Source organism: Urocampus carinirostris, chromosome 20 (genome assembly GCF_059441175.1).
Source record: "Urocampus carinirostris isolate Australia breed hairy pipefish chromosome 20, RoL_Ucar_1.0, whole genome shotgun sequence".
In the NCBI taxonomy this organism is placed as follows: domain Eukaryota; kingdom Metazoa; phylum Chordata; class Actinopteri; order Syngnathiformes; family Syngnathidae; genus Urocampus; species Urocampus carinirostris.
Window position 1 is genome coordinate 11,445,857 of NC_142368.1, and position 27,821 is coordinate 11,473,677.

The 27,821-nt window shown below is 41.2% G+C and overlaps 1 protein-coding gene across 1 annotated transcript in view; it reads left to right on the forward strand.

The window, feature by feature from the left end:
- The window catches only part of LOC148346226 (exostosin-1), a 190,478-nt gene that overhangs the window by 137,353 nt on the left and 25,304 nt on the right, over nt 1-27,821 (forward strand). The window contains exons 5-9 of the mRNA XM_088325091.1: nt 2,704-2,811; nt 7,528-7,647; nt 15,298-15,430; nt 21,865-21,983; nt 23,195-23,290. Of these exons, the coding sequence (XP_088181217.1) occupies nt 2,704-2,811; nt 7,528-7,647; nt 15,298-15,430; nt 21,865-21,983; nt 23,195-23,290 (576 nt within the window). The remainder of the gene's footprint in view (nt 1-2,703; nt 2,812-7,527; nt 7,648-15,297; nt 15,431-21,864; nt 21,984-23,194; nt 23,291-27,821) is intronic.

Genomic DNA, 27,821 nt, shown 5'->3' on the forward strand with positions numbered 1-27,821 from the left:
AAGACAGTCTTCTTTTACATTATACTGAAAAAAAACTGTGTATTCAATCTTTCTGGCATCGAGGAAATACTAATATGCAGTCTCCTGCTTCTTATTTCTGATACAGACGCTCCCTTACTTATGAACGAGATACGTCCGAACGATCATTCGTTAGTTGAATTTCTTCGTAAGTTTCTCCAGTGCTATACTTTTTTATGGAATGTATGTTTAAGGTTTATAGAGGTATATTTAAGGCTTTTATGAGTAACCTGTATTGTTTTGTACTGAAAAATAAACATTGAATAAAATAGTATGCTCTATAAAGATAAATAAAGTGAAGTTTAACTTACTTTTGGAAGATGTGCTTCAACAGTTAGGCGACTTCCTCCTCCGTGGTAAAAAGTGGCCGAAAAATAGCGAACCGACCGTTTTCTCAACCGCATCAAGCTTCCTTATTCCACTTTCATTTCATATGAAACAGCTCGCCACTTATTTACACTTTACACCAACGATATTGAACGGGTGCACGGGGTATTAAACAACAAAAATGTCAACGTTATTAGTCCGCTGGAGATACAGTACAGCACCTGTGTCAAACAGGCGGCCCGCGGGCCAAATTAAGCCCGCTAAGGGATTGAATCCGGCTCGCGAGACAACACTCAGAGAAGGGCAAGAGAAAAACAAGCTGCAGGTTGAAATATGTCAACTTGATGTTGCCAAAGCCAGGTGCCTCGAACAAAGACACTGTACTTGTATTTCTCTCTCTCTCTCTCTCTTTTCTACCCCTTTTCTCCCACTCTCTGTCTCTGTCTCTTTCACTCTCCGTGTCTCTCTTTTTCCATTCCTTTGTTGCTCTTTGTCTGTTTCTCTCTCTCTGTCTTTTTAAGTTCTTTTGCTCTAACTTCCTTTTTTCTTTTTCTCTTTTCTCTCCTTCTGTCTTTCTATTTCTCTTTGGATTTCTTTCTTCCTCTCCCTTACTTTCCCCCTCTCTCATGACTTCTCTTTTTACCTCTTTTTTTCACACTCTCTCCCTCTCTCTCTCTCTTTCTTGGTCCCGCCTTCTCTCCTTTTCCCTCCCTCTTTCTCTTATTTCTTCATCTCTCTTTTTCTTTCTCTTTAATCTACTAGTCCGGCTCGCGACAGAATGTTTGTTCTATCGTGTGGCCCCCGAGCTAAAATGAGTTTGACACCCCTGCAGTACAGTATGTTCACACTTGAAGTGGTACTGTGACAGGAAGAGGAAGCCGGTGGATGCTGGGTGAGATCTCACAGCGCCACACCCTGGTAGTGGCAGAAAAAAGCACTACAGTACTGTCTTGGAAAAAATGTCCGTATGTACCGTTGTTTGTATGTCTGTTTAGCAGGCATTTATAGTAAAAATAATTGGTTTAAGGTTCAGGCGAACCTTTCAGCAGGAAAGGTAAAGGGCTATTCTCTCGTTGCAATTGAGATTCCTCGAAATAGTAGTCATAAATATTACAAATTTCGCTACCCCAAATAACTATAGCTTGTACAAAAAAGAGAAAATACTTCAAAAGAGCCATATTTAAAGGAAAAACAAGAAAATGAAAACTATCAATCCATGGCAATCCATCCAGGATAGATAGAAACTAAGTATTGGAACTCTTTGGAGAGAAGTGTGGGCTCATTTTGGGAATTCTAAAATATTTAAGAATCCAATAATCACATCGCAAAATGGCCTCCGTAGACATTCAAGAGGATGAAAGTAAATCGTCGCCGATCCCCGGCGGTTCTATTTCCTCAAACGTCTCCTCCGCCGAGAATCCCGTGGGTTTTATCAGTGTTCTCGTTTGCCCGTGTCCCTGCGTACGGGACGCAGCTTTTTTGACACAAAATTGTCATTATTATCCGATTACTTTTTTTTAAAGATTTACCGCACTCCAAACGTTTCGTCAGGCAGATCCGCCATTGTTGTTTTGGTCTCGCGGTTCGAGTTTTCGTCTGTACGCCGTTTTCGGCAAAGGAGATCTCGTCGCTTCGAGATGACGTCATTGTTGTGGTGCTTGGTCGTCGAGGGAAGGTGAAGGTTAAGTATGCCTCTGAAAAAACAGGATTAGGTGAAAATTAACACAAAATTGGTAATTTCTTCAGTGTCAATAATAAGTCGAAACATAATGCAGAAACTGAAAAAAACGGCGGAGAAATTCTTCGGAAGATCGCGGAGGCAAGGAAAACACGTGTGTTGAAGCGAATGATTCGACGAAAGAAAATAAACAAAAGAATAATCCTAGCAAGAAAAGGACTTTTCTGCCAAAATGGACTGAATTATATTCCTGGTGACGCTCTGAGGAGGATGATAATGGATTGGACCTTGAGAAGGCATTACTACTGTGACAGGACAGCAAACCACGAAGAATATATGAACTGAAAAATCTGAAGTGATAACTGATTTGTATTACCAATTAACTGATGATTAAAACTGCATGAATATATAGATTTATATTATATATTTGTCGACGATTTACAATTTCAACCTCGATAAGACAAAATTTTGGGGACCCATAGATCTCTGTTGGGACCCATAGATTTTTGAGCATGCGAGTCCCCGGGACCCATCGCTTTTCACAGGTAAAATAAACACTGGATTTATACTACCCGACTCAACTTCGATGCGTCTTTTTATAGAACATTGTCATTATCTCTTCTTTAGATGAACAGGATAGAGTAAAAACACATGCCATTTTTTTCCCTGTTCTCTGCCAGGCGGCATGTGTCCCCGTCATCCTTAGCAACGGATGGGAGCTCCCCTTCTCGGAGGTCATCGACTGGAGGAAGGCGGCTGTGATCGGCGACGAGAGGCTTCTGCTTCAGGTGAGATCCGAGTCATGTTGATGTTGGATGCAAACCACTTTAACCCTGTAAGGCAGAGTGGAATTGCACCCTGTAATGGCTGCAGGTAAAGTAACCCCACACAGCTTTTGGAGGTCAAAGCATACAATTCTTACAAAACAATTACAAGTCCTCAGCGACAAGGTTGGCAAAGTTACAATTTCACCAAGCAGAAATGATCAATATGTACCGTATTTTCCGCACTATAAGGCGCACCGGGTTATAGGGCGCACAAAATTAGCCCAAACCCGGCTTTGGATCCCGCGATTGTAATTGAATATAAAGTGCGCAGTCCAAAAATCACAGCCGGCAAAATGGACAGAAAATGATACTTAAGGTTTAATGCAGACCGGATCCCGTTGAAAGTAATCCAAAGAAAAAAGTGTATATTTCCAAAGGTAAGGGTGGGAAAAATATATATCCACTATTGTCCGCCGTGTCCACAAACACTCACCTTTACCGGTCCCCACTTCCCGTCAGCTCGCGTTTGTAACGCCCCTTCTTTTTAATTCGCCCGTCCAAAACATATCAGAATAAGTGTCCAAAATGAATACAAATAAATAAATTACAAAATTATACAGTTGCAAATACATATTATACATGGTTACGCATATTTACAAAGAAAGACGGTACACCGAGAAAGTTTTCAAAGCTTTTATAATAATAATATAACTTTCATCCGGGCAGTTAATGGTAGCAACACGCTAGCAACACGCTGGCAACAGAATAAACGGGTCTGTTAAAAAAACATACCGTACTTGTAAAAATCACGGTAAACCGTCCTCATCTTCCTCCTTAAAACTGAAGCCATCAAAGTCGTCTTCCTCAGTGTCGGAAAGAAACTGTCATATAGACGTCGTCTCACGCTCCCATCCACTCCTCATTCTGTGCCCTCCTCTCCGTCACGCAGCAGACCGACTTTTCGGAACCCATTGGTGATGGTGGATTTTTTTATGCCTTCCCACGCTGTCAGGATCCACTGGCAGACTTGCGAAAAAGTTGCCTTTCACATGCGGCCAGTTTTAGTGAAAGATTTCTAGCCGCTAGTCAAGCCAAAAAGTTGCAGTCTTCCTCGGCGCATTTATTCCACCGGTCTAAATCTTACCTTTTGCACTCGAGCGCCACTGGCGGCCGTTAGAAAAATGACATAAATTGGCCGCATCACTGAATAAGCCGCAGGGTTGAAAGTTAGGGAAAAAAGTAGCGGCTTATAGTCCGAAATTTACGGTAATTCAATTTTGAGAGGGAAACCCAACACAAAATTAGACACATAAAGAAAAATCGCAAAAGTATTTGGATATTGTTTAAAATCTAAATCATTCTTTACCATATTAACCTATCGAGCATTCTACCCCTGCTTCCGAAACGACACTCACGGTTGCGGTGAAAACGATAACTGCCGTTCCGTCAGCACCCTTGGGATCCAGGTCCCTTCGGACCAAACCCCAAAACGCTTCAAATCCGAGCTGCGGGACCAGAAACTTTTAAAAACTCGGCCGAGGCGTCGTTTGGGATTTTTTTCCATTTATCAGTCCGCCGACAGCCGGGACGCCTATCCGTTCTGGTTTCACTTGTATCCAGGGAGTGTTTTCACGGATTAAAAGGGATTCTTCCGAAATTGGATTACCTTCTGTTGTCTTTAATTACCACTGCAGGGTGGAGTGTGTTCATATTTACATTTAGAGAGAAATGATATATATGTATGCGTGTGTGTAATGTATTTATGTCATTCAATGTTTGTTTTTTTTTTACTTTTTATTGGTATTCAACTACTCGGCTAGATAAATAGACACAGATTTATTTTTAATCCGTCTTTAATCGATCCAGACTGATCACGATTATGAATGAATTCGCTTATTTTGGCGATTAACGAGCGAGCTAGTTTGCTAACTAGGTGGCTAGCAGTGGCATGCGGTCAGAGGAGGCAGGTCAGGGAAAAAAAAAACGAAAAAAGACTAAAATGACGATAGAAAAATCGACCTGAAGCGACCAAATTACAAACCATATAAAAAACAAAACACAAAAACGCCCAAAAAAACCCCTAAAACAACTTTAAACAACAGAAAAACAGGTGTCGTCATGGAAAGATATCATTGATAATGTATTAAATGGGTGTATTTCAGATACATATCAGCTAAAACTGACAACCCAAAACAACCCAAAATGACCAAAAAACAACCCCCACATTAATTTATTTTTTTCGAAAAACGACTTTAAAAATAAATAAACTGCAAAATGCAACCCAAAACAACCAAAACTCAAAATTACAAATTAAACAAATTAAACAAACAACAAATTAAAAGGGACAAAAAACAAGAACATGACAAAGAAATGACCAAAAAAATAACTACAACTGACAAAAAAAATAAGGCTGTGCCTAAACCGTCATCATGGAAATATAAAATTAAAAATTGTATTCAAACAAAAAAAAAACAACAACCCAAAATTACTCTAATCGACCCAAAAAAACACACAGCAAAAATGCCGAAATTCAACATAGATAACAAAAAAATACTAAAATGACCGACAAAAATGACATACCCTAAATTCCGGACTAAAAAGAAGGGGCGGAGCAAACGCGGGCTGATGGGAATTGGGGTAAAGCTGAGTTACCGGTAGATCTGTCTGTTGTCGCAGCAGACAATAGTGGATATATATTTTTTCCACCTTTAACTTTGGAAATAAACATTTTGTTTCCTTGGATTACTTTCAACGGGACCCGGACTTTACAAGTCTGCATCATACCTTAATTACGGGTATCATTTTTCAATCATGATGCCGATTGTGGTTCTAGGATTGTGCACTTTTGAAATTTAGATTGTGTCTGTAGTAGGCCAGGGGGCTAGGACCTTGACTCCACCTAATAGCTGGGAACAAGTGCTTCGGCCTATTGGCTTTGTAGTGTATTAAGATTTGACAACAACGGATAATTGATAAAAAATATAGAACAAATCATCTCTACAACATCACAATCGTGGAATTTACAGCCTCGTCTGGGTTAAACTTGTGATCGTGTCATAAGTGTGTCATAAGTTTTAATGCGGGCGCACGCGGCTTATACACAGGTGCGGCTTGTGTGAGAACAAAAGTGGAAAATCACTCAAAAAGTTGTGGGTGCGGCTTATAGCCAGGTGCGCTCTGTAGTCCGGAATTTACGGTACATAAGCCAAAAAAATGACGAGAAAACGACTATCAATGACCAAAAGATGAGGCTGTGCCTCTCATGTTATCATGAAAATATGACTATTCAAAATAAAAAAACATACAACTAAAGGTGATTAAAAACCCTGACCGAAAATGACCAAAGAAAAACCAAAACATTTGTAAAAAAAAATACTTGAAATAATTGAAAGTAATCCAGTTAAAGTAACCCTACCCAACCCTGTTTATTTTTGTGTTTCTGAATGCCAATATGTTTCACTTTGGAATGACCTTTCGATTGTTTCATGTCTGGGATCTGAGTTTTTCTGAGTGTGAGCTGTAGCACAGCAGTGAGTCGTCTTGAGCGGTCTCTAGTGGTAACCTCTGGGAACGCACCTAACTTGGATTTTCCGACGAATTTCGAACAAGTTTTCTGTCCGAATAAATCTCGAATATCGAAATTCTCGTAGGTATGACTGTACCTGAAAAACAGGGCTCCTAGTAAATACCGTATTTTCCGCACTAAAAGGCGCACCGGGTTATAGGGCGCACCCCTAAAAAAATAGTTTTTGATCCTATATTTTCCATACATAAGGCGCACCGGATTATAAGGCGCAACAATGGGAACGTCGACAAAACAGTCAGATAATTCAGTCAAACTTATTACCCCCTTAACATTCCGAAAGCTAGCAAAGAAGCAAATACGTGTCTCAGACATGTACGGAAACAGTGTCTGTACGATGTCACCAATCACTCAAATGCATCGTTCCAAATATTATTCGGAAGGTCCAAGTCTTGGGATTCAAGAAATGCCAACCATTTCTTAGTTTCCATTTAATTTTTTGCTGGCAACTGTGTGGACAGCAAAGTAAGATTTTTTATTGTGCAGGGAAACGGGGTTCTTTACTGTGCATATGACAAGAAACACTTTGAATTGAATTGAGTTTAAAAATAGACTCATCACCGAAACATCAAGATCGTTCTAAAACAAGATACCGGGAAAATATAAAGCCGCATAGCTCACCTAAGTTCTCTTGCAGCCATCACGTTCAATAATGATACGTAACCATGGTCTTCTTAAAACCGTGAGTGTAGTAAATCCAGGAGAGTCAAATATTTACAAATACAGAATAGTAAAAAATGTTTTCTCTATGCCGTAGTGCAACCCAACGTGTGATTTAGATTCATCTTTTTCGGCCAATTGCAGGCTTTGATTCGCCCCTGTAAATGATAAAAAGGATCCGCCCCCTTTACCTCCGAAACACTTTAGCCAATAGTGACCGATTCAAATGATGATTGACACATTGGTAAGGAAATGAAACGCCGGTATATAAATCCCAGCATACACCGCGGACGACTTCGCCTTTGGGGGAAAATCTAGTCGGCGGCTGCTTGCCTTAGTTGCGAGACTTTGCGACTTAATATTGATCCCTATATAAGGCGCACTCTATTATAAGGCGCATGGTCGGCTTTTGAAAAAAATAAAGGCTTTTCGGTGCGCCTTAGAGTGCGGAAAATACGGTACTGTAACAAGTTTTACTTGGTTCCATCTCGCAGGTTCCGTCAATGACTCGCTCGGTAAGCCGTGACAGGATTCTGGCTCTCCGCCAGCAGATTCAGTTCCTGTGGGATGCCTACTTCTCTTCCGTAGCCAAGATCGTCCTTACCACTCTGGAGGTACCAAAACATGTATTCACCTCTCCACTTTGTCAACAAACTTGTAAACAATCCACCGCATTGTGTTTCTCATACTCGTGTGGGGTTGCGAGTGTGACCGCCGGCTCTGCTTCACCTCTTCGATAAACTCTCACGATATTTTTTTTCCTGCTCGTATCATTTCGTGAAAAACAGTTTTTCCCATTTTCTATGCGGAGGATGTTGGTCGACTGCTTCTGGAGGACTAAAGTTCATTTCCAGGAACTTTTACTCGAATTTGTAAATTTGAAAAGCTTGCCTTAACACTGTGACGTGACTCTTTGAGAAAATATGATGTTAGCGCTATAGAAGGTCTAGGTAGAATATTAGAAAATAAGAAAATAAGAATATTACCAGGCAAAGTATTATTATTTTTTTTCTGCGTGTGTTTTATTTGGCCTATTTTACTGTATTTTAGAATAGAATAGAATAGAATATACCGTAAATTCCGGACTATAGAGCGCACCTGATTATAAGCCGCACCCACCACATTTTAAGAGGAAAACCGATTGTGTCCATACACAAGCCGCACCTGTATACAAGCCGCATGCGCCCACATTTAAACATGTAACACAAACACAAAGGTAACCCAAACCCGACTTCAAGTCCCGCGATTGAAACGAAATGTCCTTCATTAAGGTCCACAGTCCAAAAATCACAGCCGGCGAAATGAACGAAAAATGATACCGGTACTTAAGGTTTGATGCAGACATGCAGAGTCCAGGTCCCGTTGAAAGTAATCCAAGGAAAAAACTGTATATTTCTAAAGGTAAGGGTGGGAAAAATATATCAGATGAACATATTTACTCACGCAACTCGTTTTTCTTTAACCAACTTTTTACCCCCTCTTCTTTCCTTGTCTGTCCCTCACCTTTAGCGGACCCCACTTAAACTCGGCACCCCGCGTTTGTTCCGCCCCTCATTTTTCGTTCACCCGCAAAACATATCAGAATAAGTGTCTAAAATAAATACAAATAAATACATTACAAAAATATACAGTTGCAAATACATATTATACATGGGTTACACATATTTACAAAGAAAGACGGTACACCGAGAGAGTTTTCAAAGCTTTAATCATAATAATATAGCTTTGACGGGGCAGTTAATGGTAACAACACTCGAGCGCCGCTAGCGGCCGTTAGAAAAATGACATAAATTGGCCGCATCACTGAATAAGCCGCAGGGTTGAAAGTTAGGGAAAAAAGTAGCGGCTTATAGTCCGTAATTTACGGTACTTTCAATTACCTTTGGATTACTCCAATAGCAAATATGCTAATAAAAGACAAAAGAAACTAAATATGAATCAAATGATGACTCACAACACGTGGTAAGCTTTCTCTTCTGGCTTTGATCTCTTTGATCTCCGGCAAAACTAACATAAAATGTGACAGAAACAAAATGAAAATAAATCCAAACAGCTTGCCGACATCATTTTTGCCGTTCCGTGTATTCCGTTACTCCCCAAGCCTGCACAAAATGTAGTCATTTTATTCATATTTTGTTTCTTTTGTCTTTTATTAGCATATTTGGTATTGGAGTCATCCAAAAGTAATTGAAAGTAATCCAGTTAAAGTAACTCTACCCAACCCCGGCCGTTACAGAGGAGCAAAATCGTAAACGGGTTCAGAAAACAGGTCGGCAACGGAAATCAGACGGAAAACAGGGCAGGATAGAGTCAGGAGTCAAAGGAGCTTGCCTTGCGTGTAGCTAACGTTCGCAGACGATCTGACGAATGTTGACAGGAAGGCGGGGGTTTAAAAAGAGTACAACAACCAATCAGGGTCTGCGGCTGTTGCCGCCAACGGAGCAGACTCAGGGGCCCTGCATCAGTAATCATCAGGGTTGGGTAGGGTTACTTTAACTTGATTACTTTCAATTACTTTTGGATTACTCCAATACCAAATATGCTAATAAAAGACAAAACGCGGTGTGATTCAGAGTTGTCTATGCCGCCAGGCCTCCGTGAGTTCATCCAGAGAGAAAAATTAAAAGCAGAAAAAAACAAAAAGTGCGAAGGGAGTCAAGGTTTTTGCGTGGGTGGGCGTTCGCCAGACAAGGAAGCTTAAGAAAACCTCCACAGGCCAAAGTGAAACAACTGCGCTTGTTGTTGCCTTTCTCTTTCCTTGTGTTCGCTCGGGCCTCAGGGATGTGGCAGACCATAATAATCGACTCGAGGACACAATGATGGAGTCACTGTTACCAGTTATTTTTTGTTACCGGGCCTGCAGGAGGCAACACGTTGTTGGCCTCTTTGTCCTGTAAAAACATATTTAACGACTGCAAAGCGCATCTAAAAAACCCTAAATTAGCCACAAATTTGTATTCTGCAGGATACAGTTGGTTAAAATTAGGAATCCATGCAAGGAAAAAACTATATAAAACTATATACATATATATATATATACCACAACGGAAACCCGTGTATCCGACATTGATACAGCTGACATTTGAAAAGGCATTTGATTTGATCTCATCATCACTGTTTTTTTTCCCTAAAACAAATATTGAGGAATAGAGAAAACTATATATATATATATATATATATATATATATATACATATATATATATATATATATATATATATATATATATATATAGAGAGAGAGAGAGAGAGAGAGAGAGAGAGAGGGGGGGGGGGGGGGGGAGAGAGTGTGAGGGATAGAGAGAGAGGGGGAGAGAGAGAGTGAGGGAGAGAGAGAGAGAGAGAGAGAGAGTGAGGGAGAGAAAGAGAGAGAGAGAGAGAGAGAGTGTGAGGGAGAGAGAAAACGTGAGAAACAAAAGAAATAAAAAGAGAAATAGAAGGAGAGAAAAGATAAAGAGTAAGAGAGAAGGGTAGAAAGAGGGAAGGGGAAAGCAAGAGATAGATAAAAGAGAGAAAAAGAAAAAAGGAAGAGAGCATCCATCCACCCATTATCTGCGCCGCTTATCCTCAGTAGGGTCGCGGGGGTGCTGGAGCCCGTCCTAGCTATCTTCGGGCATGGGACGGACACATATAGGGACAATTTGGACCGGCCATTTAACATGACAAGCATGTTTTTTGGAATGTGGGACAAAACCGGAGTGCCCGGAGGAAACCCACGCAAGCATGGGGAGAACATGCAAACTCCGCACAGGAAGACTGGAAGGCTGGTAGCTGGATCCCATGACCTCAGAACTGTTCCACGCCCACTACATATATGTGTGTATGTATAAATATATGTGTGTGTATGTGTACATATATATATATATATATATATATATATATATATATATATATATATATATATATATATATACATATATGGCGGCAGCACGGCGGCGCAGTTGTTAGCGCGTGTGCGGCACAGTTCTGAGGTCGTGGGAACCTCCTGAGTGGGTTCAAATCCAGCTCCCGGCCTTACTGTGCGGAGTTTGTATGTTCTCCCCGTGCTTGCGTGGGTTTCCTCTGGGCACTCCGGTTTCCTCCCACATTCCAAAAACATGCTTTTCAGGTGAATTGGCCGGTCCAAATTGTCCCCAGTTGTGACTGAGCGAGTGAGTTGTCTGTCCCCGTGTGCCCTGCGATTGGCTGGCAACCAGTCCAGGGTGTCCCCTGCCCATTGCCCGATGATTGCTGGGATGGGCTCCAGCATCCCCGCGACCCTACTGAGGATAAGCGGTGCAGCTGATGAGATGAGATGAGATATATATTTGGCAGTGCAGTGGTTAGCATGTGTGTGGCACAGTTCTTAGGTCATGGGATCAAACCTTCCTGAGTGGAGTTTGCATGTTCTCCCCGTGCTTGCGTGGGTTTCTTCCGGGCACTCCGGTTTCCTCCCACATTCCAGAAACATGCATGTCAGGTTGATTGGCCGGTCCAAATTGTCCCTAGGTGTGAATGAGCGAGTGAGTTGTCTGTCTTTGTGTCCCTGCACCTGGCTGACAACCAGTTCAGGGTGTCCCCTGCCCCCTGCCCACTGCCCAAAGATGGCTGGGATGGGCTCCAGCACCCCCGTGACCCTACTGAGGATAAGCGGTGAAGATAATGGATGAATGGATGGATGGATAGTTCTAGCTTTAAAAAACAAACACACGTGTAACAGGTACCAATTAATAAATTTGAATGAATGGATGAATGAAGGAATGAATGAATGAATGAATGCATGAATGGCCTTTATTGTCATTACACAGTCATCTAAATTGATTGGAAGGAATATCCATTCAGAACAAAGTAAAACTATTAAAAAAAAACGTGTAAAAAGATACAAATGAGAAAAAAAAACCTATATATTAATGATATATAAGAATATGCGTAACGAAAGTTGTAGATGGGAGTTCCGGATGGTAATAGCTCTATGTAAAAAGCTTTTTTCTCATTCTGTTCATTTTTTGCTTTTGATGCAAATTTTAACCATTTTTGAATGATTAAAAGTATCCCTCAAATCGAAAAAGGTCAATAAAACCCTGGAATATTATTAAAGCGAAATGTTCTCCCCCCCCCCCAAATGTGTTGCTTTTATTATCTGAGAAAATATACTGATTGAACATTGTGTATTTTATTAATAGTATTGTTATTATTCCTATTATTATCATGATATTGGATGCAAGGCGGATGATCCCGCATTTCGAGATCTTATTTTGGGTTCGGAGCAGAGCGATGTCAAGTTATCGGGGTCCCCTAAGAGTCGGCTGACATCTCGCCGCCAACGCGGAGACCTTGGCAAACATGGCCGACGGACACAACGGCTAATGGAATCCTCATGTTGGGAGGGCTAATCTCCGCCTGCACACAAGTACACTCCCCCTCTCTCGGGTGAAGGGATTCAATTATCTTTTGTCTGTCCTGAGTTTCCTGACACACGTAGCCTAGTTTCTCTTTTGCAGTAGTGCAGGCCGAATATTAGCCCAAATTGCGAGTTACAGAGCACGCCCGATTAAAAGCCGCACGCTCAAATTTGAAGAAATTAGATTTTGGTTTTGTATTAGCCGCACCGGATTTTCATCTGCACGGAAATAACCTCCTTCGCATTAAATTCTTTATTTGTTTATTTTAGATTCAGCGGGGAAATGTATAGTAAAGAAAAGTCACACATTGTGCCACGATTGAAATACTCATTAGCGCACTGTTGTCACGATTGCCCGTTGCCCTCACTTGGGCCCGCTCGTTTGGCGCCAGCTGTTGCTCTTTGCCTGATTGGCTCCCCTCCTATTTAAACTCAGGGCTCTCATTCACTCCTGGTCAGTCTGTCAACGAACCTCTGCACTTGCAGGACTTGTATTTTGACTCTGTCCGGTATCCTGCTCGTGTATCCAGTATTCGGTATCGATACTGCCTGTCTCGCTCTTTCCGGGATCTTGCTCCAGTTTCCAGTATCCGGTATCGATCCTGCCTGTGTCGTCCTGTCCAGTATCTTGCTCCAGTCTCCAGTATCCGATATTGATCCCGTCCGTCCCGTCCTGTCCGGTATCTTGCTCGTGTAACCAGTATCCGGTATCGATTCCGTCTGTCCTGCCCTGTCCGGTATCTTGGTCGTGTATCTGGTATCAATCCCGTCTGTCCCGTCCTTTCCAATATACAGTATCCGGTATCAATCCCGTCTGTCCCGTCCTATCCAGTATCCGTTAACAATCCCGTCTGTCCCGTACTGTCCGGTATCTTGCTCGTGTAACCAGTTCCCGGCATCAATTCCGCCTGTCCTGCCCTGTCTGGTATCTTGCCCGTGTACCCGGTATCGATCCAGTCTGTCCCGTCCTCTCCGGGATCTTGCTCCAGTATCTGGTATCGATCCCGACTGTCCTGTCCTGTCCGGTATCTTGCTCCAGTATCCAGTATCTGGTATCAATCCCCTCTGTCCTGTCATGTCCGGTATTTTGCTCGTGTATCCAGTATCCGGTATCTCTCCGATCCTGTCCGGTATCTTGCTGTTGTATCCAGTATCAGGTATCGATCCCGACTGTCCCGTCCTGTGCGGTATCTTGCTCCAGTATCCAGTATCTGGTATTGATCCTGTCTGTCCCGTCGTGTCCGGTATCCTGCTCATGTATCCAGTATCCGGTATCTGTCCCATCCTGTCCGGCATCTTGCTGTTGTATCCAGCATCCGGTATCTGTCCCATCCTGTCCGGTTTCTTGCTGTTGTATCCGGTATCTGGTATCGATCCCGTCTGCCCCGTCCTGTCCGGTATCTTGCTCGTGTATCGGGTATCAGGTATTGATCCTGTCCGTCCCGTCCTGTCCGGTATCTCCTCGTGTATCCTGTAGCTGGTATCGATCCCGTCTTTCCTGTCCGGTTTCGATCTCATCTGCCCCTAGCTTCCTGTTTTCCTGTGCCTGACTTCTCTGTCTCACTTCTTCTGCCCAGCAATCGCCGAATCGCTGGCGTTTGTGTTCCCGTCAAATAAAGATTGTGTGAAAACGTTACACGTCTGGGTCCACCGTCTGTTTGGGTTCTGACAACCAAGTTCTCGTCTGTCCATCTTAATCAATTAGTACAGTACAACAGTCGATCTTAATTAAATGGATACTAACGTACTGTATACGCAATAGTGTTACATAAACATTCACGAAGCAAAACTCAATGAACTGTACTGTCTAAAATTCAGAGGCCTGTAAAATCACACCAGCACGTACATATGCCTGTTCTTAAGCTCTCCCATCCCTTGCGCAAAGTGATAGAGCGCAGATCACGGACAGTTACTACTACATTAAAAAATCATTTTACGTAAATGCTTGAAACTAACAAGTAGTTTCGGCTGATTAAATAATTTACTGGGACGAATTATCGGGTATATTGTTCCCATCAGCCCGAAAACTATGATGTCACATTAGCCTCTTATCAGTCCGATAACTATCAGTCTGATAGGTATCATGTACCCATCCTTAGCTAGTGACTAGTGTCGGCATCTATCATTATTTTTGGCTGCGAGTTTGATGTGCATGTCTTATATAACAAGTTATTACTATTTTTTTACCATGTTATTACTATGTTAATACCAGGTTGTAATAATTACAGGTTAAAACAGGCTCAGTCAACCGCTAAACTTGATGCCAGTTAGAAATCGAATTTCCTGATTAATCATAATGACCCAGATACATTTTCAGAACGTGTCCACGGGCTACTCTGGTGGTCTTAGGGGGCTGCTTTAATCCCGCTTCGAACAGGTCTTATAGTTATTTATACACAACTTTCTATCAGGAACGGAACGGAGACAGGACTTCCGTGGCGAGCGATGGCGGTGTCGGGAACGGAAAAAAACGGGTCAGTAGCCGGGATAGGAGATCAAAAAACTTGGTCGGGATCGGAAACGAGTCGAAAGCCAGGAGAGGAGAGTAGACGTGGTCAGGATTAAAAAGCGGATCAAAGCCGGGAAACAGACGGCAGCAAAAAACAGGTGGGAGTCAGGGTCGAAAAAAAGCTTGCCTAGAGTAAACTGAGGTTCGCAGACGGACTGACAACAGGTGACGGATAGACGTGGGTTTGAATAGGGACAGAGAGCCAATCAGAGTCCGAGGCAGTTGGTGCCAAAGGAGCGGGCACAGGTGAGTCAAATCAGTCATCATGATACTATCAGGGTTTCCCTTTAAAATATTTTTTGGGTAATGACTTAGTAGTAACACAGCAAAATATTTTGAACAGTGAATTTCTTGTTAACTATTTTATTTCCCCACAGATCATCCGGGACCGTGTGGACTCGGTAGCGTCCCGAAACCGCCTGATGTGGAACTCCCTGCCCGGTGGTCTCTATGCACTCCCGCAGTATTCAAGCGATCCTGCACGTTTCCCCTTTTACTACGGCATTCTAGGTGAGGAGAATGTATTTTACACCTTCAAACTTTGGCCTAACGTGTATCGTGGTTTATTCTAACTTTCCAGGTTGCATATTGAAGGCTTGTTTTCACTGACAGTCAGGGTTGGGTAGGGTTACTTTAACTGGATTACTTTCAATTACTTTTGGATTACTCCAATACCGAATATGCTAATTGTTGGAATTTCTTTTTAAATCAACACAAACTTCAATTGATCATCTGACTCCAATTTGTGACCTTTCTCAATCACCACTCATCCAAACAATTTGCGCGCTCTTTTCTGCATAGAAAGTTCTCAAGAAGCCGGCATTTTCACTCAGGAGTGGATTTATTTCTAACACACAAATCAATACAACTCTTAAAGCTTCTCCTTCCAACAGCCGATTCTTTTCCTTCTTCCGAGTAGTTCAGCAAAGAATCTCCTCCGCCACTTGGCTAGTTTCCATTGGTCTCCCGTCCCGGAAGAATGGCGCGTCAACTTCCTCCGCCTCGGCCCCCAGACAGCTGGTCACCTCCCACTGCCTGAGAGCTGCTCCACGTCGGAATCTACTCCAGAAAACTTTTGCACAAAACACAGAGAGTCCAACAGACAAACCCAAATTCAAACTTCCATATTCCTTACTATAAAAGACAAAAGAAACTAAATATGAGTAAAATGACAAAATTTTGTGCAGGCTTGGGGAGTAACGGAATACACGGAACGGCAAAAATGATGTTGGCAAGCTGTTTGGATTTATTTTCATTTTGTTTCTGTCGCGTTTTATGTTCGTTTTGCCAGAGATCAAAGAGATCAAAGCCAGGAGAGAAAGTTTACCACGTGTTGTGAGTCATCATTTTATTCATATTTAGTTTCTTTTGTCTTTTATTAGCATATTTAGTATTGGAGTAATCCAAAAGTAATTGAAAGTAATCACGTTAAAGTAACCCTACCCAACCCTGGAAGTGTAGACACAAAGTGTATAAGACCCTCAATGGACCCCATGAAAAGAGTATTTAACACTGATGGCAAAGAGATAAACAAAAGTCTCATCCCAAAAGTTAAGACAAGGAGGTTTGTTGTAGCATAACGTAGCGCTTAATTGTGACCACGGGTTGGAGACGAGGAAAGACTGTATTACTTTTGGATTACTCCAATACCAAATATGCTAATAAAAGACAAAAGAAACTAAACATTTTATGTTTGTTATGTTTTGGCGGAGATCAAAGAGATCAAAGCCAGGAGAGAAAGCTTACCACGTGTTGTGAGTCATCATTTATTCCTATTTAGTTTCTTTTGTCTTTTATTAGCATATTTGGTATTGGAGTCATCCAAAAGTAATTAAAAGTAATCCAGTTAAAGTAACCCTACCCAACCCCCGCTGAATGAGACAAAAGGCTTCGTTTCAGTGGTAATTTTGCTATCTGCCGACCTATGGCGTGTCTCCGAGGGCAGAGCAGACGCTTCCATAAATATATCGAAGCCCACCTGAGATCCAGTCAGTGTCAGGGAGATGGATAAAACGGCACCGAAGAGCACTCCAGCTCCACTTATCCGTGAGGATGCGCATATTCCCAAACAGCCGAGTCGACACATGGCACGCCATGTGCCCGCCAGGCTCTATGTCCGGCGCCCTCTACAGACGGGAATGAGCTTGAGTTCGTTCCTTTCGCGTCAGATCCCGTTTTCTTTGCAATGTGTGCCTTCAAGCATAACGTTGAGAAGCTCTGCCATTAATTTCAGAGTATGTCAAAAAAAGAAGTGAGTCTCTAGGTCATTTCTATTAAAAGTTGTGAATTTTTAAATAAATACAAACCAAATGCTCTCTTCGGCCGCTAGAGGCCAGTGTTGAGTGTATGGATAGAATAGAATAGAATAGAATAGAATAGAATAGAATAGAATAGAATAGAATAGAATATACCTTTATTGTCATTGTTACAACATGGGATATATTGTGACAACGGAATTGGAGGTGGCACTCCAGTCCCACATTTTACAGTGAGGATAAGGAAAACAAAGAGATAAAGGAACAAGTTCCTTTTAGTGAGCCGAGCCAAAGAAGCCGGTTCTCGACTAACTTTACTCAACTTCGTTCTACTTCGACTCGACTTCAAAATACCGCATTTAGGAAACAACGTCAGGGGAACCCGTGAATTTTTACCTTCATGCACTGTAACTTTGACTTAAGTCGCTTCTTAATTAGTAATTTTGAGCCCTCATTTTTGTGCGCTGGCTAGATTTTCTTGTGCAGTGTACGATTGCGCACGTGTTGGGTAGGGTTACTTTAACTGGATTACTTTCAATGACTTTTGGATTACTCCAATAGCAAATATGCTAATAAAAGACAAAAGAAACTAAATATGAATAAAATGATGACTCACAACACGTGGTAAGCTTTCTCTCCTGGCTTTGATCTCTTTGATCTCCGGCAAAACGAACATCAAATGCGACAGAAACAAAATGAAAATAAATCCAAACAGCTTGCCAACATCATTTTTGCCGTTCCATGTATTCCGTTACTCCCCAAGCTTGCAGAAAATTGAGTCATTGTATTCATATTTAGTTCCTTTTGTCTTTTATTAGCATATTTGGTATTGGAGTAATCCAAAAGTAATTGAAAGTAATCCAGTTCAAGTAACCCTACCCAACCCTGGTGGTATCAATAGCGGCTGGTGACTGCAGAATTGTACATTTTTCTCCCGACCCTCACAAAAACAAACTCCTTGCGTCCATCTAGCCATCCGAGCCGACGCAGGTACCCATCCGTCGAGTGGGCTCGTTTGAAGATTGGCTGCACTCGACCACGTTTTGGTTGCTCGCCAAACCAGACGCCCGGCTGTTGTCGGAGCAAATTTGCGTTGCTAACTGAGGGCATCAAAACCCGATCAGTTCAGTGGAGGGTTTAACAAGCTTGCTCATGTGAAAGGGGAAAGAGTGTGTGTTTGTCAGGAAGACAGATGGTAGCGCTATCGCAGGCACACACAAACAACTCGACACAAACACATATACTCTACAGTCTATTACTAAGCATTTAGATTAGTAGGAATTTGATCATCCTGGTTGCATTCGTCAGTGTTCATTTTTGATAGGTTGGTCGTTTTGGTTGTAATATTTCTCAGAATTCACTGTGTGAATATAACTTGTTTTTATATTCCTAAATATAAAAAAAAATCTTTCACACACACACACATGAAGTAACGTTTCAATAATCAGTCTAATTGCATCTCTTGTACGTTTATCAGTCTTGTACTCTCTTATTTTGAAGTCGCATTTCCGGTGTATTTTTCTGTTTCCTGTGTGAATAAAGTTAACTACACACACGGGAGGGGGCGGTGCTGCCGAGGTCGTGGCCCGGATGGGCCACCGGACAGTGCTCTCCCGCTTGGGAATATTATTTACCTTAATGCTTGTTTTTATTTGAGTAATTCTGCCAACATAGAGTTTATGTAAGTTTTAACTTTAACATTTTTACCTGTGAAAAGTGTTGGGTCCCAGCTCAAAAATCTATGGGTCCCAACAGAGATCTATGAGTCCCCAAAATTTAGTGTTATAGAGTTTGAAATTGTAAATCGGCGACAAATATGTAATATAAATCTATATATTCATTCAGTTTTAATCATCACAGTTTAATTGCTAATACAAAGCCGTTATCGCTTCAGATTTTTCAGTTCACAATATTGTACATTATACAAAATACTGAAAATACTGCCATCCGCTTAACTATCTTTAGCAGTGAAAGCATGGCCGAGTCTTCTTATTGGGCGGCAGTAGCTCAGGAGGTAGAGCGCTCGTCTTGGGATCAAGGGATCCCGGTTCGAATCCTGGCTTGTCCGTGTTACATGTCGAAGTGTTCTTGGGTAAGACACTGAACCCCTAATACCCCCAATAAGCAGTTTAGCGGAATTTCCATTGCTAATTTGTGGTTTTCATAGTCGTTGTGCCGATCCAATGTGCTTTTCTGAAAGTTCGTATTTCGAAATGTTTCATGCAATCCATTTTTTTGTCACGCTGGGTACACGCATCACAGAACATGTAGCCTCCATTATCATCCTCCTCGTAGCGTAACCAGGAATATAATTGAGTCCATTTTGGCAGAAAAGTGCTTTTCTTGCTAGGAGTATTCTTTTATTTTCTTTCGTCGAATCGTTCGCTTCAACGCACGTGTGTTTTCCTTGCCTTCGCGATCTTCTGAAGAATTTCTCCGGCTTTTTTTCGTGCCGGAATTATTGCCGTTGTTATCACTTTAAGCATTATGTTTCGACTTATTACTGACACTGAAGGAATTACCAATTTTGGTTTGATTTTCACCTTAACTCGACGTCAAGCACCACAACAATGACGTCATCTCGAAGCAACAAGATCTCGTTGGCCGAGATCGGCGAGCAGACGAAAACTCGAACAGCGAGACCAAAACAACAATGGCGGATCTGCCTGACAAAAAGTTTGGAGTGCGGTAAATCTGTTGAAAAAAGTAATCGGGTAATGATGACAATTTGGTGTCAAAAAAGTTGCGTCCCGGGGACGCACGTTGAATTGACACTATGCGTCCCCAGCAAAAATAATGCGTCTAGGACGCAGGGACGCGGGCAAACGAGAACACTGATTCGTTGTTTTTTCCTTTTTTTCTTTTATAAAATCACGTTATTGAAGCGTACGCATTAATTGACGCTGTTGCTTGATTCATTGGAAATAATCGACGATCGAAGATAAATTTGGTATCAATGAAAGATTTGGGATCCTACTTCCGCTTTCCTTTTTGTTTGGACTGTCATGATTAGTGATGTAATGCACCTGTGCCTCGGACTCTGATTGGCTCCCTGCCCCTATTTAAACCCACTCCTTTCTGTCACCTGTTGTCAGTCCGTCTGCAAACCTCAGTTAACACTAGGCAAGCCTTTTTTTGACCCTGACTCCCATCTGTTTTTTGCTCCCGTCCGTCCCCCGGCTTCGACGCGTTTTTGATCCTGACCACATTTTAGGTCTTTTTTGTCACCTGCCTCCCCTGACTGTATGTCACTGCGAGCCACCTATTTAGTAAATTAGATCACCTGTTGTCTGCAGAAATTTAGATGAGTCTGGATCAATTTAAGACAAATCAAAACAAATCTTTCTATTAACCATGCAATGAGAACAAAATTACTGGATGTCTTGAAATGCTGTTAGCTTGCTAATACTTCGCTAAGAGCAGAATTGTGTACCAAAAAAGACTCCTTGGTCTGACTATTGCCCTCTGCCATGAGGCAAGAGAATTGCGTGCCTCAGACGTTCGACACAGGAAGAAATTATATACCGATTGTATTAATAATATTCATAATATAATGTGAAAATTTTGTGATTTTGAAACAGAAGATCCAAAAAATTGAGAAATTATGTGGAAAAACTTAATACATATGACTAGTGTTCCCTCTAAGCTGCGCGCGTGCGCAATTGCGCACTGCTCGCACATTCTCGGCGCACAAGAAAATCGAGCCGGCGCACAAAAATGAGGGCTCAAAATTACTAATTAAGAAGCGACTTAAGTCAAAGTTACAGTGCAAAAAGGTAAAAATACACGGGTTCCCCTGACGTTGTGTCCTAAATGCGGTATTTTGAAGTCGAGTCGAAGTAGAACGAAGTTGAGTAAAGTCAGTAGAGTTTGTCGGTGAACCGGCTTCTTCGGCTCGGCTCACTTAAAGGAACCGGCTCTTTCGGGTCCAAAACGGCTCTTCAGGTTGTTTTTGCTTCTTTCATCCCAACATGACCAAATATTATGTAAAATTATGCACAAAAAGACTTAAAGGAAAGGGGAATAGAACAAAAAAGAAAAAAAAATACCAAAATGAAAAAAAAATAAAAAGATGAGAAAAAAAAGAAACAAAAGGAAGAGAAAAAAAAGAAGGAAAAATTCAGAAAAAAAGCCAGAAAAAAAAGAAAGAAACAAAGGGAAAAAAGTAAATAGAGAACAAAAAGAAAAAAAGTAACAGCTAGGATAAATAAACACAATGAGATTTTTTTAAAGGAATAAAAATAGAAAAAAACAGGGAAAAAGAAGAAAAAGTTTGTGTTGCATTCAAATAATTTCCCATTATACCAAGTCACTCTCATTGCCAACATTGTACTTCCACTAAAAAATGTGATTAAATACAGTTGTGTATGGTGCAACCGACTAATTAATTTGCATTGCCGGAAACTCAGCAAAATGTAACGTGATGTCAAGTTTTGGACATGTTTGATAATGACTTAGTTGCCACACTTGGGATTGCGGTTGCTCACTGTTGTTTCAAGCGTTGCTCACCGACTTTGTGTGAACGCTCAGACCTCTGGAAAATTACAGGGAACATTGCATATGACCTTTTATTCATAACATTCGCTCAGGAAACCTCGGTTGTCTAGATTTTAGGAATGAGTGGAATTTATGCAAATATGTATCCAAATAATTAATTCTGATGAGTTGCATTTTATGTAATACATACAGGTAAGAGCCCACCTTCTCAGTTCACCGCCGTGATCCATACAGTGAGTCCACTGCAGTCGTACCCGTCTCCGGTGGTCAAGCTCATTATCGCTGTAGCCAAGTCCAAGTTCTGCACGCAGGTAGGTGCTATTATTTTTATACATCATGTTTTTACGGAAGCAGCGTGTATTATCAAGTGCCTCCTCGTAATAAAAACACTTTATTCATTTCAAAGAAACAAAATTGATTATAATCAGGGTTGGGTTGGGTTACATCAACTGGATTACCGTAAATTCCGGACTATAGAGCGCACCTGATTATAGCCGCACCCACCACATTTTAAGAGGAAAACCGATTTTGTACATACACAAGCCGCACCTGTATATATGCCGCATCCGCCCACATTTAAACATGTAACACAAACACAAAATTAACCCAAACCCGACTTCGAGTCCCGCGATTGAAACTAAATGTCCTTCATTAAAGTCCACAGTCAAAAATTACAGCCGGCAAAATGATCGGAAAATGATACCGGTACTTAAGGTTTGACCTGCAGAGTCCAGGTCCTGTTGAAAGTAATCCAAGGAAAAAAAGTGTATATTTCCAAAGGTAAGGGTGGGAAAAATATATCAGATGAACACTTTTACTCACGCAACTCCTTTATCTTTAACCAACTTTTTACCCTCTCTTTCCTTGTCTGTCCCTCACCTTTAGCGGTCCCCACTTAAACTCGGCACCCCGCGTTTGATCCGCCCCTCATTTTTCGTTCACCCGTGCAAAACACATCAGAATAAGTGTCTAAAATAAATACAAATAAATACATTACAAAAATATACAGTTGCAAATACATATTATACATGGGTTACACATATTTACAAAGAAAGACGGTACACCGAGAGAGTTTTCCAAGCTTTTATAATATTAATATAGCTTTGACAGGGCAGTTAATGGTAGCAACACTCGAGCGCCGCTCGCGGCCGTTGGAAAAATGACATAAATTGGCCGCATCACTGAATAAGCCGCAGGGTTGAAAGTTAGGGAAAAAAGTAGCGGCTTATAGTCCGGAATTTCCGGAATTCTCAAACAACTCATAATAGTCACAACAATGAATAAGAAACCAGCATCCACTTTTGCGTGTGTCCAATAGAAAAAAACTCGTCAAATGGCCTGGTCTTTTCACCAATTTGGAAAAAAAATGAATCTGTATTCTGTATTGTAATACAAAAAAAACATTTCTTAAAACAAAAATGAATAATCGAATATTGTCCACAGCATGAAAAGCATTTAGAAATGTAGAAGCAATGCAATATGCATGACTAATTCTCCATTCTAATCCTTTTCGATGCTACAGATAGTGGTTTTGTGGAACAGCGAAAAGCCTTTACCTCCAAGGAACAAGTGGCCCTCCACCAGTGTGCCTCTCGCCATCATCCAAGGGCAGATCAAGGTGACTCAGATCGTACACAACGCGGCTTTTCGGATTTTTTTGCGGTATCGGGCAAAAAGGGATTCACCCTTCAGTCAAACGTGACTAGCATTTAGATAACTCGCAACCGGCTATAAAGGTGTAGAAAGAAAGAAAATCTAGCCAGCGCACAAAAATCAGGGCTCAAAATTACTAATTAAGAAGCTACTTAAGTCAAAGTTACAGTGCACGAAGGTAAAAATACACGGGTTCCCCTGACGTTGTGTCCTAAATGCGGTATTTTGAAGTCGAGTCGAAGGAGAACGAAGTTGAGTAAAGTTAGTAGAGTTTGTCGAGAACCGGCTTCTTCGGCTCGGCTCACTAAAAGGAACCGGCTCTTTCGGGTCCTAAACGGCTCTTCAGGTTGTTTTTGCTTCTTTAATCCCAACATGACGAAATATTATGTAAAATTATGCACAAAATGACTTAAAGGAAGGGGGGAATAGAACAAAAAAGAAAAAAATACCAAAATGAAAAAGTAGTGAAAAGCTGAGAAAAAAAAGAAACAAAAGGAAGAAAAAAAAGAAGGAAAAATTCAGAAAAAAAAGCCAGAAAAAAAGAAAAGAAAGAAATGTAGGAAAAAAGTAAATACAGAACAAAAAGAAAAAAGTAACAGCTCGGAAAAAATAAACACAATGAGATTTTTTTTTTTAAAGGAACTTTAAAAAAGTAGAAAAAAAACACAGAAAAAAAGAAGAAAAAGTTTGTGCTGCATTCAAATAATTTCCAATTATATGAAGTGAATCTTGTTGCCAACATTGTACTTCCACTAAAAATGTGATTAAGTACAGTTCTGTATCTTACAACCGACTAAATGAGCCCCAAAAAATGTTAATATTATGCAACAAAATATATCAGGAAAAAAAAAGAAATGGAAATCTTGTGAAAGAATTGTAAGAACAAACGACGTTTGTAGGCCGTACAACCTTTTCAATAGTACATGAGTCAATTCATTCAAAAGAGAAAAATCATTTTGCATTGCCGGAAACTCAGCAAAATGTACCTTGATGTCAAGTTTTGGACATGTTTGATAATAAATTATCTTGCCAAACTTGGGATTGCTGTTGCTCACTGTTGTTTCAAGCGCTGCTCACCGACTTTGTGTGAACGCTCAGACCCGTAAGGAAAATCATAGGGAACATTGGTGTTGGGTGAAAATGACTGTTATGTTGCCTACATTTTCAGTTGCAGGAAGTTCTTCCCATTCCAATCTAGCGCTGGTAAACGCTACCTTAATTTTTTTGCATGGCCTATGAAAAAATTTCCATAATCGATACGTAATCTCATACATTTCCTAGCTCCCTGTTCAGTTGCATGCACTTGTCCTCTCGGGCACGACCCATCATACAAACTAATACCAGCTGCAGTTAATAACGACGTAAAAAATAGATGCAATGGCAAAGCGAATATTGTCCTTTTGAAGCAGCCTCGTTGGGAAACATGGCAACCGTTTTCAAGCATGTACAAGCACCTTACCCCAACTTCAAGGACTTTTCAATTGTATTGTATTGTATTTATTTATTCAGCCAGTATAAACCATAAACATGATCTATACAAGAAATCATTTGACACGCCAACACTCAATAATGATAAAATAATAGATTTAAAAGAATAAAAAGAATAGAGTGAATAAGATATTGTAGTGTATAATACAAGGTAATTACATAGAATAGTTTAAAAAGAAAGTATATGCAAATAACAAGACTAGAGTAGAATAGGTCGGAGGAACGCCGTTGGCATAATAATACTACACATAATACCCTAAATCAATTCCCGTTGAACATACGGATAGCGGAAGGGTGAAAACTCTCTTTAAGACGTGAAGTCTTGCTCGTAATGGAGCGAAGACGGCGCCCTGAATAGAATGGATTGACGGACTCCGAATGATTTGAGTTGACCAAGGAAGTAGAGCCTTTGTCTGGCCGACTTTAGAATATCAGTAGCATTGACAGTCCATGTGAGGTCAGCTGACAAGTAAGTACCCAGACACTTGAATGAATGGACCAGTTCCACCTCACTACCATTAATTGACCGTGGCACATGCAGGGGAGGTTTAGTACGGAAATCTATTATCACCTACATTCAATAACAGATTACTCTCATGACACCAGGTGGAAAGTGAATCAATTTCTGCTCGGTATTTCAAGCACCCATACGAACCCTAACATTACTGGTTATTTAAAATGATCTTATAATATGTTAGGCGATATTTCCTATCATTCATGTTGTATTAAATGTAGGATTTTTTACTTTCGGAGGTTAATTTATGGTAATGCTGTCGTTTTTATTTTGTGTGTCTTAAAATCATCTCCTAAAGGAATATTTTGAAGGTGCGCCTTATAATCAGGTCTGTAAAATATGTTTTTGTTTCAATAAAAATATGCTCCAAAGCAGGGGTCGGGAAGATTTTTGACTCAAAAAGCCGTGGAAGCAATTTTATTTTGGAAAAGATGGTTCCCCTGACGTTGTGTTCTAAATGCGATATTTTGAAGTCAAGGTCAAAGTAGAACAAAGTCGAGTAAAGTCAGTAGAGTTTTTCGAGAACTGGCTTCTTTGGCTCGGCTCACTATAAGGGAACCGGCTCTTTCGGGTCCTAAACGGCTCTTCAGGTTGTTTTTGCTTCTTTCATCCCTATATGACCAACAAAACTGCTAAACACGCTCTCCAGACAAAAACCTATTTACTATTTTCATTTAAAAAAATGGTTTTAAAACAAGGTGCAAGGAGTTATTTTGTAAAAGTGTCACCAAATTCTGCAAACGAGGATACTGCTGTATTTACCTTCAGTACAGGCGGCGCAGGGCGAGAGACAGGAGGGAGTGCTTGCTCTCTGTGCATAGTTCCACCCATTCCTACCGCTCGCCCAATCAAAATGCTCTGGGTGCTCTTCTGCCATTTTGGCATATTTACAGTTTGTTCTTTGGATTTTCGTTTTATTAAGTCTCAACAGTGAACATGGGTTGTTTAATAAGCTTCCATATAAATAATTCCTTAGCGATGTACAACAAAAACGAGTTTTTTGGGTGTGACACATTAATTGTAGTTAAAAATTGTCAAGACCAGAACGGAGACAGGACCCACTTGCGTAACAATTCTCTCAGTTTTATTGGAAGATAGGAAAGGGTTGCACCCACGATCCAGTGATCCCGGAAGTGGGACTTCTGTGGCGAGCGATGGCGGTGTCGGGAAGGGGAAAACGGGTCAGGAGAGCCAGAAACGTGATCGGGATCGGAAACAAGTCGAAAGCCAGGAGAGGAGAGTAGACGTGGTCAGGTTGAAAAAACGGGTCAAAGCCGGGGAAACAGACGTGAAAAAAACAGGTGGGAGTCAGGGTCGAAAAAGCTTGCCTAGAGTACACTGAGGTTCGGAGACGGACTCACAACCGGTGACAGATAGACGTGGGTTTAAATAGTGACAGGGAGCCAATCAGAGTCCAAGGCACCAAACGAGCGATTTGAAACGTCAGGTAAATAATGTATTGGTATCGATTGTGTCTTCGAGCCATTGGTACTCATAAAAGGAGCCATATACGGCTCGCGAGCCATATGTTCCCAAACCTTGCTCCAAACTGTAGTATAATATGATATCGAATGATAAGGAATATTGAATAAGTTATACTTTACCCATTATTGAAGTTATCAAGTCCCACAAATTGAAAAATCGGTCCAATGCGTCTCAGCCGGTGTCAAGGGGCGGGGCCAGCTGGGCGCCATGACAACCGTGCAGGACATGACATAGGTTCGTTGGGAAGTTATTTGTTCTACAGCTAGTATTTTATTTTCATTACGCTTCTTTTGTAAGTTTTCTGAGTTTGTAAGTTACTGCGGCCGCTTTCTTTGAGTATATCACTACGCCCTGGTTAGCATACCTCGTTAGCATATGCCAAAAACAAGGCGGCGATTTGTTATTAAAGTAAAACTTGTGGATTACTATTTCCTTTATGTACCATGATCTCTCACAAATCTGAATCTAACTACAGTTGCTGTAAGATCAAACATCAAACATTCCGGTTGTATCCAGCAACTCTGTTTGACCCTCACCCCCCTCATCCCCCGGAGGAAAACAAAGCCTACTTACAACAAAGTCAGTTAGTTCTTTGTTCCTTTATCTCTTTGTTTTCCTTATCCTCACTGTAAATGTGGAACTGGAGTCGTCCAATTTTCTTGTCACAGCATATCCCATGTTGTAACAATGACAATAAAGACATATTCTATTCTATTCTATTCTGGATCGCCAACATTTTGCATCCACCCACAAAGTTAGCATCTTGCCGTGAATAGAACTTTGAATATAATAATTGAGACCCTTTTCTACGGTCTTTTGAGATATGTTTGCATAAAAAGGAAGAAATCAGGAATAACGACGAAAGCATCACTCTCTGTTGTTTAAACCGCCCTATTTGCTCCACGTGTGATACACGGATACCCTAACTATGGTGGGCGTGGCTTACCGCTCGCCGTCGGAACTATTAGTTCCCTATCAAGCGTCTGGTCCGTTTTTCCTCCGTCCTGAG